The sequence below is a fragment of the Aythya ferina genome, assembly GCF_964211825.1.
Source record: "Aythya ferina genome assembly, chromosome: 1".
Taxonomy (NCBI): domain Eukaryota; kingdom Metazoa; phylum Chordata; class Aves; order Anseriformes; family Anatidae; genus Aythya; species Aythya ferina.
Genome location: NC_140296.1, coordinates 31,782,068 through 31,797,858, shown reverse-complemented (window position 1 = coordinate 31,797,858; position 15,791 = coordinate 31,782,068). Strand labels below are relative to the sequence as shown.

General features: G+C 35.4%; 1 protein-coding gene across 7 annotated transcripts in view; it reads left to right on the top strand.

Annotated features, from left to right (window-relative positions):
* DGKH (diacylglycerol kinase eta) overlaps window positions 1-15,791 on the top strand; it is a 173,618-nt gene that overhangs the window by 119,807 nt on the left and 38,020 nt on the right. For all 7 annotated transcript variants that reach the window (XM_084530251.1, XM_084530250.1, XM_084530252.1 and 4 more), the window contains 7 exons: window positions 2,057-2,165; window positions 2,461-2,600; window positions 4,333-4,420; window positions 6,652-6,737; window positions 8,173-8,272; window positions 9,576-9,852; window positions 10,300-10,428. In XM_084530251.1, the coding sequence (XP_084386377.1) occupies window positions 2,057-2,165; window positions 2,461-2,600; window positions 4,333-4,420; window positions 6,652-6,737; window positions 8,173-8,272; window positions 9,576-9,852; window positions 10,300-10,428 (929 nt within the window). The remainder of the gene's footprint in view (window positions 1-2,056; window positions 2,166-2,460; window positions 2,601-4,332; window positions 4,421-6,651; window positions 6,738-8,172; window positions 8,273-9,575; window positions 9,853-10,299; window positions 10,429-15,791) is intronic.

The window sequence follows — 15,791 nt, the reverse complement described above, 5'->3', positions numbered from 1 at the left end:
AGGAAAACTCATTTGCAATGGGTGATCATGAATATATTTAAACTTGTTTCATTGTAGAACAATGTTCAAAATATGATTTAGGCAACACATGAGAGTGATCATGAAGATGAGCATCTCACAGTATTTGGAGTAAGACCTGGAGGTCTTTAAAAGACGTTTAGATGTAGAGCTTAGTGAGATGGTTTAGTGGAGGACTTGTTAGTGTTAGGTCAGAGGTTGGACTAGGTGATCTTGGAGGTCTCTTCCAACCTAGATGATTCTGTGATTCTGTGAAGACCACAATTAAAACCATTAGGCATTCTACGAAATCTAAAAGTAGATTGTTGGAGAGAGAAAGGTGAAATTTGCATATTGGTGTCTACAACCCAATCATCTTTGAACATTCATGAAGATTAAATTCATGTACATTTTTCTGTTGCCTAACTTAATTCCACTCATAAGTAGCCTTATGGTTAAGTGGCCTATTAATATCAGTAGCATCAACTGGAAACACAATTTTTGGTAATCTTATGGATGCAGAATTATGATTGCATTATAAAAATTAAGATATAGTAAAAGAAAAAAATTAAGTTAAAGCAGTGGGCAAATAATACAATATAGGGGAATACAGCTGTGGGTTTTTATAGTTAGTACTGTGTTACAGAAATGTATTAACTCTAAGTTGTAATATTCTTTTCATTATAATCCATTATGATTTAAATTTGAGATTGATCTAAGTCCCTTTCAGCTAACATTTTGTACATGTAATTATAATGACATAAAAGTAAGGAAGGCTTGTCGTAACGAGAGAATTTTTGAGAGACAATCTGAAAAATATGCCTGTTTGAAAGCTCTCTTGTTTCATATACTTTTATCTGAAATTGGTATGATTCAAGACGTTCACTTTGGTTGGATTTGCACAGTAATTATAGGTCAGATTGGTTGCTTTTAAATATTTTCCTCAATCAGTTTCCAAAGAGAGGTCCTTAGCAGTTATTTATCAGATAGAATGATGTCTTCTTTTTTCTAGTTGACCTAATAAACATAGTTGAGAGAGTGTATTTGTAGGGGGCTTTCTCCCTTTTCTCAGGGGTAGTAGAAATTCTGGAATCTATATTTTTTCCTCAAATATCTGCATCTTTTGTTCTGAGTAGGTATCTACCTATTGTGTACAAGTGACGTTATTTTCTTTAGAAAAATCTGAATATTTCAAAAATTTGTGATCTTAATATGTTGCTTTTTAGAAACAGTTCTGAGGTTATGCATATTCTGGAAAATAACATGCATTAAAAATATATTTATTTTTGTTATTTTAAAAGTTAACACTCTCAAATTCTTTATTATTATTTACTTATTCAGTTTAAGTTTAAACCCCTGTTGTTTTTCCCTCTTGGCTGTTTCTTCATATCTCATTCCCCTCTCCTCTGTGTCTCACCTTTCTGCTTGTTCTGTCTTTCTTGTCCTCCTTTTCTGTACTGGTGACGAGTGTTGTTTATTGTAGAATAGAATGAGGAGCTGTAGGAAGTGAGAGCAGGATACTGCTTTAAGGATCTAATATGAAACATGGTATTATTTGTTTTACATTGTTGTCATCACCTTGTGTGTAATAATTGCCTCAGACTGTCCTTGCATTTTGTTAGTCACAAGTTGGCAAAAGCTTACCTGTATTGTGGAGAACATCCTGTTGTCGTGTCGTAACCTTTTCTTGTGAAAAATTCCTGGTGGTGACTTGTGCTTCTGACCTAAGTAGGAAGCACAGAGCAGTTGTCATTTCAAAGCTTAGAAAATCTTTGAATAATAATAATAAAATCCTGAAAACAATATCAAGGGGATTTTTTAAAAGTGAAACTCTGCATGTTATTTATCAGAAAAGTCAGTAAAAGTGGAATATACAGTGATAGATGGGATGCAGATATGTTTATTACAGTAGTTGGTTGTATCCACATACCTCAGAACAATACAAGCCTCACCATAAAGGTGCCATGTATCCTATTTTCATTTAATGGTTGTTCGTTAGTATAATTGGTCTGTCGGTAACAAACATAGCTGATTCTAACAGGCCACATTTTCTCTCCAGTTTGCGGTTATTTCAGAAGTTCGACAACTTCCGGATTCTTGTATGTGGTGGAGATGGAAGCGTGGGTTGGGTGTTGTCAGAAATTGATAAACTCAGCTTGCACAAACAGGCAAGTGTGTATACTTATTTCCTTCACTATACTCACTATACTTTTGTATGCTTAATCTTCCTTAACCTGACTTATTCTCGTGTTTATACGGACCAAACTCAGCAGTTCTGTTAAATGAAAAATTTCTGGGAAGTAAACAGGGTAAGTTTTACCTTGATTACTCATTTTGATTTACAAGCTTTAGAAATCAGCTATGTGATTGACATTAGTTGCTTGAAATAACAAACATTTGTAAGAGTTTGCACTTTTTGTTTCTAGTTTTCAATAGTAGATTTGCTCCTGTGTTGTGTTTCAGTGTCAGTTAGGAGTGTTACCCCTTGGTACTGGAAATGACCTTGCTCGTGTCCTTGGTTGGGGAGGATCCTGTGATGATGATACGCAACTTCCACAGATTTTGGAGAAATTGGAAAGAGCCAGCACAAAAATGTTAGACAGGTAAACTGAAATATGTATATATTTGACTTACCATGAGATTCAAATTACGTTTTTTTGGTTTTCAGATGGTCTAAATTCATCTTAATGGACAGAAACTTAATCACAGAAGCACAGAATGGGTAAGGTCAGAAAGGACCTCTGGAGGTCTTCTGGTCTTCCTGGTCCATCTGGTCATCTGCTCAAGTAGGGACATCCAGGTTGCCAGGACCATGTTGAAAAACCCATGTCTGTATGAGGGCAGAGATGAGGGACATTGAAATAGCAATTGGGGCAGATCTTCACTGTCCATTTCAAACCAAAGAGTTTGAAACTAAGAGTTTAGGAGGGAGGGTGGCTGATGAGTCTCAACTGTTTTGCTCAAAGATGAACAGAAGGAGACTTTTTTTTTTTTTTTTTATTGCTGATGAACCTGCATAACTCTCCGTTAGTAGAAGGTATAAGCATTAAGAAATCACATAACCATTCAAAACCATTATGGGTAGTTTTACATGCTTCTTGCATAATATTAAACATTATTAAAGGTAGCATCTTTATTTTGGAAATACTTGAACTTTGTTTCCTTGGGTGTGAGGACAATTCACATGATGTCTCTTCATTCTAGTATGCCTGAGGCACTAGCAGCTGTAGACAAGAAGCTGGGCTAAGTGGATCTTTGGCTTGATCCAGTATTGCTATTTCTATTTGTGATCTTCCCGCTCCTGGTTTTGTATGGTAATTGCAGACTGTTTCCATCTGTAAAGCAAAGGAACAATCCTGATTTTAAAAAGAGTCTGAGAAGCTGGTGGTTGTATCATTCTAACAGAGATGTAATGCTCTGCTTTTGGAATGAGTGCACATACGTGTGTGCTGGTATCTTGCTCAGTTAGTTTCCTGCATGGGTATTTCTGTTCTTATTTTAGTTACAAAAAACTTGAGTCTTATCAAATGATTTCTTATTTATTTATTTTTAATTACATAGAGAAACAAGTAATTTTTTATTTTAAGCAGTTCTGTAGGCTATTAGACCATTTTACAGCAAAATAAATAAAGTGCTTGTAACTTATCTTTAGAAATAGTTATTGGCATGGGCATTCTGGAGTACACATAGATTAAGTTTGTCTTCTTCTGTACTGAAAAGTGCTTAGTGTCATTCTTTTTTGCTCTAACTGCAGTAGACTAGCTTCGACGGCCATCTGCAGTGATTTCTTTTTTTTTTTTTTCAGCATGCTTAGAAGGATGTTGATATAAGTACTTTCATACTACCCATGCTGTAGAGTACTGTCCTTTACCAGGGGAAAAAGTACATATGTCAATGAAAATACTTCACCATTTGCTTTGTTCTCATGCCTTCACCCCGTAGTTGAGATGAAAAGCCGATGATAAATTAGGGCTTTTTCTGCAGGAACTATATATATTTTCTTTCGACTTCCATGGTTATTTTGCATGAATTCTTTCATACTGCAAATGTTTACCTGGATTCTCCATTAGCTTCATTGGATGTCCCATGATTTCTTCATAAATAAGATTTATTATCAAATCACTAACAAAAAACGAAAGTAATAAATTGTCATTGGTTTTAAATATTTCACCCATATTCTTTTAGCTTATAACTAAAATGTAAGTTTTTGTTTGTTTGTTTGTGTTTAAGAAGTTATTCTGTGGTATGACAATGAATTTGCTTTTTGTTGATATGTTGGAGAAAAGATAATACTCTAATAATCTGGAAACATAAAAGCTGTTATGTTCCTTGTAGGTGGAGTATAATGTCATACGAACTGAAATTACCAGCAAAGCCTTCTATTCCTTCAGTCACTGCAGAAGAGGAGTCAGAGGAATGCCAGGTGAAGTTTTACTTTTGATTATTTTTTCTTTGTGTAGTTAATTTTGAGCTGTTGGGATGGCAATATTTGACATATAATTGACGTACTTGTGTAAAAAATAGAAACAGATATTTTCTGATCTGCTAACTCAATTGAATTCATATCTGCACTGCATGTGTATCAAATAATTAGGGTTTCTAGTTCTGTATTATTTGTGAAAAAAGAACAAAGCTACAGAGTCTTCAGCAGAGCAGTCAAAGAAAATCTTCCTGTAGACATGTACTGAAAAAGCAAAATGTTTTCTACTTACCTTGAATTTGGAATAAGCTTTGAGAAAAACATTTTGAAGGCAGCGATTGTTATTCTGAAAGAAAGAAACTGTTGTAAGAAAGAGAGAGCTTATACAAGTGAGTTAGATCAGGCGATACCACCTAATGTTCTCTTTGTTCTTTTGGAGAACTTGAAATCATGTGTGACCTCAAAGAAAAGCTCAGTATATCTTTAAAACTAGATTTGTGTTTGTACTATCTGATGAGTATTCGATTTTGAGGGAGAGCAAGATGCTTTAATCAAATTAATTGGCATAGAAAGACTGATTAAAATGACAAAATAATATATTCCTGAGAAATTTAACGCGTATCAACTTTAGCTCAAAAGTACTTGAGAAGCAATAATTAATCAGCAGGTTCGTGAATAATTTAATGATTCAGGCTGTTTTAATTGGCAGGGAGGTTATAACCTTTGACAGCTTGCTGGATATAGAGATGCAAAAAGATTGGAGTTCCACTGTCTGTGATTCTAATGTGGTTGTTGTTTGTTTCCAGTGTCAGAAATGTGGATTTGAGGCCTTATCTTCTCTAATGTTGCAAGACTCTTAACATTTACAAGTGTATCTTTATCTCATAAAGTGCAAAAAAAAAAGAAAAAAAAAAAACATTTTCTCATTAGTTCCAGCTTTGAAATTATGTACATCCCCTCCTAAAAATAGTAGTAAATGGTTATACAAAACCTCTTGTTGGAAAATTGGTTCTGCAATATATTACTTTGAGTTGGAGAAAGCAGTTTTCATTACCCTGTTTGTTTTCTATTTTAATGCTTTTTGCATAATTTATGATATTTAAGAAAATAATTATTAACCTTACAGTATGTAATGTATTAAATGGTGGTTCAAAAAGTAAATAAAAGTATATGTCCAATCCTTTTCCTTCTCTTTCCTTGAGTTTCAAGAGAATTATTTCACTTGATTTGGTTCCAGGAGACTACTGTCGTTCAAACATCAGTATGAGCATTCTTAGAGATTAGGTGTTTAGGTATTCCTTTTTTTCCCTTGATTCTACAACTAAAGCTAGAAGGAAAAAAAAAAAAAATAAAAAAAAATGGTATAATTGGTATATCAGCCTGTTAAATATAAAAGAAAGAGATGTGTATCTATGTGTATCAAGGGCAAAAACACACTAAGAGATTTTAAGAAATTCATAAAGGAAGCCATCAAAAGGTTTCAGAGCTGCAGTTATTTTTAACTTTAACTTTGGAATGTGGTTGGAATTTTCTCTTAAAAATGAGATCTGGATCCATGCCTATTTTGAGGCAGGATATAGTGTGTGAAGATGTGATTCTGATCCATTCTGAATCTTTTCTGTAGTATTACAGAACTTACAATTCTTGGGGGTGAGAAGGAAAATGCACAGATTTTGTTCTCTCAAACAGTTTTGTAAAAAATAATCAGGCATTAACCATTAAAAGATTGTCTTTGATAACATCAAAGACTTTGCAGCCTTTGTCAGTAGGTCTACTGTGGGGAGTAAGTTACTATTTGACAGTAAAAAGAAAATTCAAGATTATAACCACAGATATTTGACTTCTTAGACAAGTTGCTTAGTTTCAGGGAAAAATTGCTTGTTTTGGAAAAAAGGGGAATTCAATTATAATAATATAGTATGTTATAAATCTGAAAAGAAGGTAGATTGTTTCTATCTCATGGGCTATTTTTAGCCTAGAAATAAATTACTCTTTCATCTACAGGAGGAAGAGAGTTGTCAATCAAGTTATCAGATACAGTGTTATTTTGAATATTAAAAAATTGGTATATAAAATATAGTATGCAGATAGAGGAGCAGCACTGCCAGCTGCTTGCCCTTGCTGTAGATCTGCCATGGAAATCCTGCTATTTTTGGAGGTGTTTTAACTCAATGGTTGGTGTTAAAATGCTGAAAAGTGTGGAAATGGAAATCTTCTTTCCTCTCTGTTTTCAGATATCTGCTTATGAGGATTCAGTTGCTGCTCATCTTGCAAAAATTCTCAATTCTGATCAGCACTCAGTTGTCATATCATCTGCCAAGTGAGTTGGTTGTTTTAATGTACAATGTATGGGATAAATCCTCTGTGAAACATTACAGCCATAATAACCTTCTGTATAAGCCCAATTTTCTCATGGTTGGCCCAGCTGGTTTGGCTTAATATATGTTGATTTATATGCTTTTGAGTGGATGTTTTCCTTGCAAAAGTTTTATATGGTAAAATTGTAACGGATATCTTAATACTAAACATGTTAGTGTTTTTTTTTTTTTTTTTTTTTTTTTTTTTTTAAATTATATTAAGTTGTTTTAATACACTCAAAATCAGCATGCAGCTTAAATATGGAACTGTTACTAATGCAAATATGTGGCCTACTTCATGTTACATTTTTTTTTTGTTTCATTTTATGCATATCTGTGGAATTAAGAGGACAAACAGCTTCACCACTGAGAAGCAGAATTTCAAATTTGTTGCTTTGTAGCTGTCTGTATCAATTCAATAAACAGTGGTCTTAGAAAACAGGGTATTTTTTCTGCAACCTGAAACACTTAAAAATTAGAGAGAATTGCTCTGTAAATCATGGACATCATCTGAAATCAGAAGTGTTCTGTGTATACTTCCTCCTAGAGTCTTCAAAAATACATCTGCCATTACATCTTTTTTTTTTCTTCTTCTGTTTAAGTTAATAAAATTTTATTAAGTTATTTAAGTTAATAAAATTTCATTTAAAAATCATACATAGTGTAGGTTGAAAATTACACTGCAGAATTTTATTATTGTTCCAAATCCTAAACTGTCTGTATCTTGTTAAATCTCACTATTTAGATTATGTAAAGTAAATTTCAACCAAATGAACAGTACTAACCAATTATCCACACTGTTAGTAAGGTTGCTGTCTGTCTGCTGTGTAGGTAATAAGAACCAAGTCTGCCTCTGATTTACACAATGAAAATTCATTTCAGCCCCTGCAGTTTATGTAGACATGCCTGAGGGCCAGCTGTGGTTCACCAGTATGAGCTGGGCAGTAGGATGCGTGTGGCCATCCGTTTTCATCTCAGAAGTACTCCATTAAAGTCATTAGATTTTCTCCATGGGCTTCATCTTCAGATGGGAATTTTGCAAGGCTGTTTGAGGTTAATAAAGTGAATGCAAGTTTACTAACAACAGTAGTATGGAAGGTTTACAAACATGGGAATTGATAATATTAGTCATGTTCATTTCAGTTATTAGAAATAAGAGACAAACTTAAATACAATGTGTGCAAAGGCTTAAATAAAAAGGGAGACAGTTTTTTGTTTTATCACTTTGATTTTGCAAGCTCTTGAGAAGAGTGTAATTTGCTTTGCAAGTATGAAAACAGTTCAAAACACGAATGGTGTATAACTGTATGCATATAAATCAATTGCCATAAGAATTTAATATTCAAAACATATTTATTTTATCTCATTTGATTTCTCCTCTCTCCTATTATTGCCAAGAATATTATGTGAAACTGTAAAGGACTTTGTTGCCAAAATAGGGAAGACTTACGAAAAACCAATGGAAAATGCAGATGAAGCTGATGCCATGGCCATTAAAGTAAGACTATGACTCAGGGTTAAAGGTGTGGGGGTTTTGTTTGTTTGTTTTTGTTTTCTTCGTTTTTGTTTCCTGTGGGTGTTTAATTTTTAAATGGCTTCAGGATACCCAGCTTGGCTTACATTTCAGCCAGTGACTGTAAAATTCTTCTCTTAGTGCATAGAACAGTTATTTCCAAATCATCTTTGCAATGTAAGGTCTATAAATTCTATTTACATTTTTTTTTTGCCTTCATAAAACACACAGTAACATACATAGAGAAAAATGGAAATATTTTGCATTAGGATTCTTACTTTTTGTCTGAAAGGGATTAAGTTACCTACAGGAAAACAGTGGACTGTATGTATGCTGGGAGAATGAAGGGAAGAGAAATTATAATGTTAAAAATAACAGATCAAGATGCAAATTGCAGAAATCATGTTGCAAAAACATTGAAAAAGACAGAAGGGATCTGGTCTGAGGCACAAAGCTTAAAGAGCTGAAAAGAAAAATAAAAAACAAAATCACTAATAATCCCAGAGTCCGGAAATGTCATTGCCAAATGGCAATTACTTCATGATTCACGTTTCTGTACTATTCAGTGTACATTTTAGAAAATGTATCTTCTTTTTCACTGTGCCAGGGCAAAACAGTATTGGTTTCCTTTCTTTTAAGCACAGCAAATTTCCTCTTTTCCAGTGTACTTACAGAGAGGTACTGCTTGGTGAGGGGTAGAGATGTTTGACAGTGTTTCCTCAGTGCCAATTCACTTGCTTAAATGTACAGGTGTGTAGCAAAACAAAACAAAAACAAAACAACAACAACAACAACAACAAAACAGTCATATGTATTCTCAGTCTAACTGCTGGGCATGTCCCCATCATTTGTCCAAATTTGGGTACTGAATGTCCATAATTTCATAATTTGTTATATTGTTTGGTATGGACAAATCTGTGGTAGTTCTGTCTGTAGTGTTGGACATCCAAAGAGGTGTAAAATCTAATCTGCACCCTAATTAAGAGGCAGGCTGAGTTTAACACAATGTGTTATTTTAGTCAGACCTTTTGTGGATATAATTGCTGCAAACTGGCTGGGTGTTGCAGGGTCTGTCTACAAAAAAATCATGCAAACTGACTCATAATTTGATATACAAAATGTTGAACCTGATTTAGATTTTACACAATTACGCAGACATGTAGATACAACTTTAAATCATACCACATGGAGAATTTAGATCCGTCCTATAACATGATACTTAATTTCCTCAAAATGTTGACGTTCACTGGTATTTGGTGTATGCATGTTCTCTTCCACTTTGTCTTAGTGTTCAGAGTTAAATGAGAAGCTAGACCTGTTGCTCCAAGCTCTTCACACAGAAGCCCAGGCTGCTCCTATTCTCCCAGGCATCACTCCCCACATTGTGGAAGAAGAAGGAGAGGAGTTTTCAAGTGAGGAATCCTTGTCTGAAAGTAAAGAGCAATTAGCAGAGTGTGTTCCAAAGTCTTCCACCCAGAAACTCTTCAAACCAAGAGAACAGTTAATGCTTCGGGCAAACAGCTTGAAGAAGGCTGTAAGGCAGATCATTGAACAAGCAGAAAAAGGTGCGCATTCATCTTTACTGATCTTGATCCTCTCCCTCTCCCTCTTCCTCTCCTCCATGAATTTTAATAATTAAACTTGATTTCTGAATTCTTACATCGTTAAAATCATATGCCTAATACAAGTTGCAAAGACAAGAAATGTGTTTTGTTTTAGATGCTGATGACAATCTGTATATACGATAACATATTTGTGCATGTGTGTGTGCATATACAAGTGTGTTTCTTTGGTAACTATTATTCTCCACAAAATGAAAATTTCTGGCAGAAAAACGTCAATAGGCAAAGGCAATTACTAGAATCTTTTTCACTGAAATGGCAATAGAACCATTTTTTTTTAAATATTTTAAAACTTAAAGCTATGGAAAAAAGAAGCTCATATTTCATTTATTCAGATTTTCATTAAAGATCGTTAACCTTTCTGTCTTTTTTTTTTTTTTAAATAAGCAGTTGTGGATGAGCAGAACGCTCATAGTGAAGAACAAGTGAACCAGTCCCCTGTAGAATATAGCAAAGAATTGGATGAATCCAAAGAAGAGGAAAAAGACGAAGATACAAAGGAATATGAGTCCCAGTCAAGTGAGTAAATTAGTAATAAAATAATTTTAAATTATGTAGTCTTCCTATGAAACCAGCATAGTTGGTTGCATAATTAAAACCAGTTTGATTATTTCTATTGGTTTTATATCACTTTCTGAAAAATATCTTCTTTGTGTATAAAATGTTTCTGGTTGTTGGAACGCCTTGCATTGCATGCAGTAGGAGAATGGAACTTGTGTGAAAGCATACAGCTGTGATTGTCCTTTCTAATTGGTCTGAGAGAATATTTTGCAATGAATATATTATTTGCCAAATACTGGCATGTTGTTACACTGGAGGCTAGTCGCAAACTTTTAGATTTGGATAAATAAGATTTGAAGGAAAAATGCCAGAGAAAATGAACAGTCTTTTGGAACACATTTGCAAAGCTGAAAAGGTTACTTGTTGGGGAGAGAGGTGCCTGCATTTAACCCAGCATTTGCACTCAACTTTCTATATGAACCTGAACAATGACTAGAACCTATAGAAGAGTGACAATAGCATGTCTCAGTCATAGAAATTTTAGGGCATATTACAGGAATTTCTGTCAGTCATTTCTGTTGAAAGTGCTTCAAATTGTGCAAAACTGACATATTTATTCGTTGTACTGACAACAAACCTGCAATTCTCAGCTGGGAACTTACCTTGAAACAGAGTTTTTTGGAACTGAGAGAATACATATTTAAGTATTTTATGTGAAGTAGAACAGCTTAAAGTAGGAAAGAATATAATAGAAACATAAAAGCCTCCTGAGAAGTGCAAGTACGAAGGTCATTCCCTCTAGTTGTCTAATCCAAAGCAGAGAGATGAAACCAAGTCTTTGGTGTATCCAACCTTCTGGCTCATCTGGCAGGTAATATTACAGTTGCTACCTCTTCTTCATGCACCTTTTCCTCAATATTGAACCATTAAAAAATAATAGTAGAGTTTCTGCATTCATTGAATTTCAATTAGAAAATTTAAAATAAAGAGAACATGGAACACTGTTCCTCTTGTGTTTGTTGAGCAGCTCCAGGCACCAAGGCTAGGATGGTTACAGATGTTAAAAGGTAGTTTAAATTATAACAAGTGAAGAATTTAATTTCATTTTTATTAAATGACTTATTACTGTCTGGATCCTCCTTCAGAGGAGCAGACGTAAATAGTTCAGCAATACCCATTACAAAATACTTTCAGAAATTAACTAAGTTAAGTCATTTAGAAAAGGACTGGCCAAAGAATCAGGAAAATGAAGAAAAGTAGCCTGATCTTATTAATCTTTCTAGGTAGCCTGTGCTATCATCCTCAAGTATCCTATACTTTTCCAGCTTTCACAGCTTCTTCCATAGGAAGAGAACCACTGTCAAAGAAGGGCTTTTACAAGTCCCTCAATGACAAAAGGAAGACTATGGGAAATGTGGGCCCTCTCCTGAAGGACACAGGGGACCTTGTTACCCAAGACAGTGAAAAGGCTGAGGCACTGAATCCCTTCCTTGCCTCAGCCTTTACCAGCAAGACTGGCTTTCAGGAATTGCAGGTCCCAGAGGCCTGGCTGAAAGGCTGGAGCAAGCAACATGTGCCTTTGGATGAAGAGGATCAGGTCAGAGAATACTTGAGCAAACCGAACATTCGCAAGTCCATGGGCCCTGATGGGATGCACCCAAAGATGCTGAGGGAGCTGGCAGATGGGATTATGAGGAAACTCTCTATAGTCTTTGCTCAGTTATGGCAAATGGGAGAAGTGCCTGAAGACCGAAGGGAAGTAAATGCCACTCCTATCTTCAAAAAGGGAAAAAAGTTTCCATGTGAGCATCAGGAAGCACTTCTTTACTGTATTGGTGGTGGAGCAGTGGCACAGGTTGCCCAAACAGGTTGTGGAGCCTCTCTCATTGGAGATCTTCAAAAGCTACTTGGACATGATCCTGGGCAACCTGCTCTAGCTCTCCTTTCTTGAGCAGGAGGGCTGGACCAGAAGACATCCAGAGGTTCCTTCCAACCTTAACCATTCTGTGATTCTGTGGAAGTTACTAGGGCTCCTTTTCACTAAAAAAACCCTTGGGTCCTCATTCCCAAACCAAATTGTTAGTCCAGCTAGTTCCTTGTGGCTATTGGCTGCTGTATAGCAAGTCACTATACCAAGCTATGCTTGCTTTCCAAGCTGTACAGCCCCTTACCTGCTCTGTCCTTGTTCAAATGAACTGTATCAGCTATTCGTGCCCAAGTCTTTCTCCTTTCCAGTAGGAGTATCATGTGTCCTCACCGTGGGGCTTTGAAGGTGGTTTTCAAAAAAAGGCAGACAGCATGTATGTGTGGGTAGCCCATGATGAGTTTTAAAGTCCAACTCATAATAATCCACATGCATTATTTCTATCAATAATTGTACAAAGCAATTGGAATATTGAGTGATCTGAGTCCAAAACAACTTTCCTGGAAGGCAGCATTTTCATAAAAGTAATAGCCTATTTTGTTGCATAGTGTTTAGTTGCTGTGTGTGAAATAGTTTTCATAGAATAGCATTTTCACTTATCTCCTGAAATAGCATAGTAATAATTCCCACATTCAAATGATAGGGAAAAAAATCTCTCTTTCATGTTTCATTTACAAAATCTGCCAACGAGTGGCTGCAGTGAAAGAAGAAAGAGCAATTTGTCTGTGATGGACCTCTTCTTCTGCTTGGTTTTGGCACCTAGCAGAACCAGCCAGAGGTTGCATTTGGAAGTTGCCCATCACAAATTTCAATACTGCTTTTTGTGTTCATGTGCGAAGGTTATTCAAGAGTCTCAAGCTGCATAATAATTTCAGGAAACCCATTTGTTGCTAGGGATGGAAAATTCAGTCTGCCATATTACCAAAGTGGGCAGTGATGCACTGAAGGTAAGGTTTCAGGAGAGAACCTGAGAGTCATGCCAGCTGGTGTACAGCAAAAGCCATCATGTAGATATTTAGTGAGAAAATTCCTGTAGCAAAATAAGCTGCCAGAAAAGTTATTTGGAATTTGCCTCTCCTTCTATTACCCCAAGCCACACCAAATTGCCCAGATGTGATGTCTTCCTGAGGCTCTGCAATGAAGTTGGTGCCTGTATCCATAGTTCCTACCTTAAAAATGTATCATTGGTTCCTTGGGGATTCAGTTGATTCAGAATCTCAGATTTCCTTACCTCCAGGAATGGATTTTAGACTTTGTCCAATGGTTGTCTCTTCATTGTTCTCTTTCCTCTAACCCTTGTTACAGAACTCAGTGTGTGTTGGTTGTCCAATTCCAACAGTACCTCACGGAGGATGCTGGCACTAAGGATGACCTGGTCCTACTGCTGTTAGTGTAAAATTAAATAAAAATACATACTTTTGTACATACATTTATATAAATATATATATATATAAAAAAGCTTGTTTCTTGGTGATACAATTTCTGTGCTTATTGGGAGGTGTGTTATTCTTCGTACATCCGAAACATGTGAAATAGAGTGTATATTAATGCTGTCAATGGGAAATAGGTGTTTAGGGAGAAAGCATGAAACATGAATTCAATTATCTGCAATGAAACATTAGTTTTACTCATTAAGGCTCTGTTGTTTTTATCAGAGCATGAACAGCAAAAGTTTATCTTTATTGCAGTTATCCCCCTGAGTCTGATCTGTCAAATAAAGAGCAGCTGCTCTGTTGATTTTCCTATTTAATATAACTGCCTTGTTCCCAAGTACAGACAGAACAGTCTGTATGAATAACATTGTGAATTTTTCAGTAGCATTATGAAAAATTGAAGTTAATTGTGTTCTGAATATTATATTTTACCCTCTGAGATTACATTCATCAAATGACCAGAAACAATATTTTTCCATATGTTAATTACCTTCATCTAAATATTTAAAAACCCTGGTTAGACCTAACTAGCCATTTTAATTTCATTTTTTAACACTATAGTATAGTGTTTTATCATGCCCATATACAAATAGTTGTGCTATATTGTTATCATGCAATACTACAGCATTTTGTGATAATTCCTAAGGCTGGTTAGATCAGAAGGCAATGTTAGACCCCTTGGTCAGACCAATATAAAACAATCCAAAAAACTTCACCTCCTTATCCCTGTCCTGCAACTAATAATTTCTGTCTGCAAGTCATCCGGAAAGATGTGTAATCTTATTCCTGAGATACAAGAAGATGAAGAATTTACCACTTCATTGACTGTTCCATGCTAGATAACCATTATTAAAAAAAAAAAAAAAAAAGGCCAAATTATGGCCTGAATTGATTTGAATACAATTTTTAACCTCTGGTTCTTGTCATTACCTTGGTCTTTAGATTTTTTCATAGTGGATTTTCTTTCTATTAATGTACAGAAAACTTAAATTACTCTCAGTCTGTTATCATGATTGGCATAAGCTGACCTGTCCCCACTCTGTCACAAAGAAAAAGGTTATATATCTCCCGTTCACACCAATTCCTGATGGTAATTTGGGGGTAGTCCTAATCTTTTATTTTTTGCTGAATTAATTTTCAAGTGTTGAGAAGAAAATTTCAGATCACTTTGAAATCATTTCATTTTTGAGTGATTTCGTGATTTCAGTTGGTCAACGTAGAAGTTGTGCTAAATTGAAGTATTTTTAACACGTGAGATAATTTGGAGCAGAAATAGCCAAGAAATATCTGACTGTGATCAGATGGGTGTAAAATCTTTCTTCATGTACATGGAAATGCTGTGTCAAAGTGTTCAACAATACACAAACTCTCTTCCCCAGAGCACCAGATTCTGATGATGGGGCTGACTTTCATGAAGATTATCTTCCCTAGGCAGGAGTAGGCATTGGGATATTCTGTCAGTCAGTATGAAACTGGAAAGCACCTGAAGTCAGCCCTTTGAAAAGCCTGTCCTTTTCCATTACCTACAGAGGCAGGCACTGGGGATAGCTGGCCTCACCAAGCTAGTATTTCCTTTTTGTCAATATCTTCTCTTGCCCCTTTTCTTCCCCTTCTTTTTCCTGAGCTGTTACCTGCCTTTGTCACTAACAATTTGATCAGCTACTAAACTTTGTGATGTGTCTTAAGGTTTTATTGATCCATATTCTGTAGAATTTTAACATAAGTTATTTCTATTATTTGGGGAATTCCTGCTTTTTGTGAAAAGGAAAAGGTGATGGTAAACTGATCTCCTCCAAGACCTCTGTAACTGCAGAAGACAAAAATGTCTAAACATGGCTTTCCCTTCCCTTGCAGTTTTCAGTTTGGCTGTAGATAAAGATATCAGAGTTGACTGATGTTTTCAGAAACCTAATGCAGGCAGAGCGTCAGTTTTAGCTGCTTAAAGCAAATAGTTGGCTGTTGATCAGGTGGCCTAATTTGGGCCTGAGAATAGTATAGCTATTCATATTAAAATGGTTATAAAT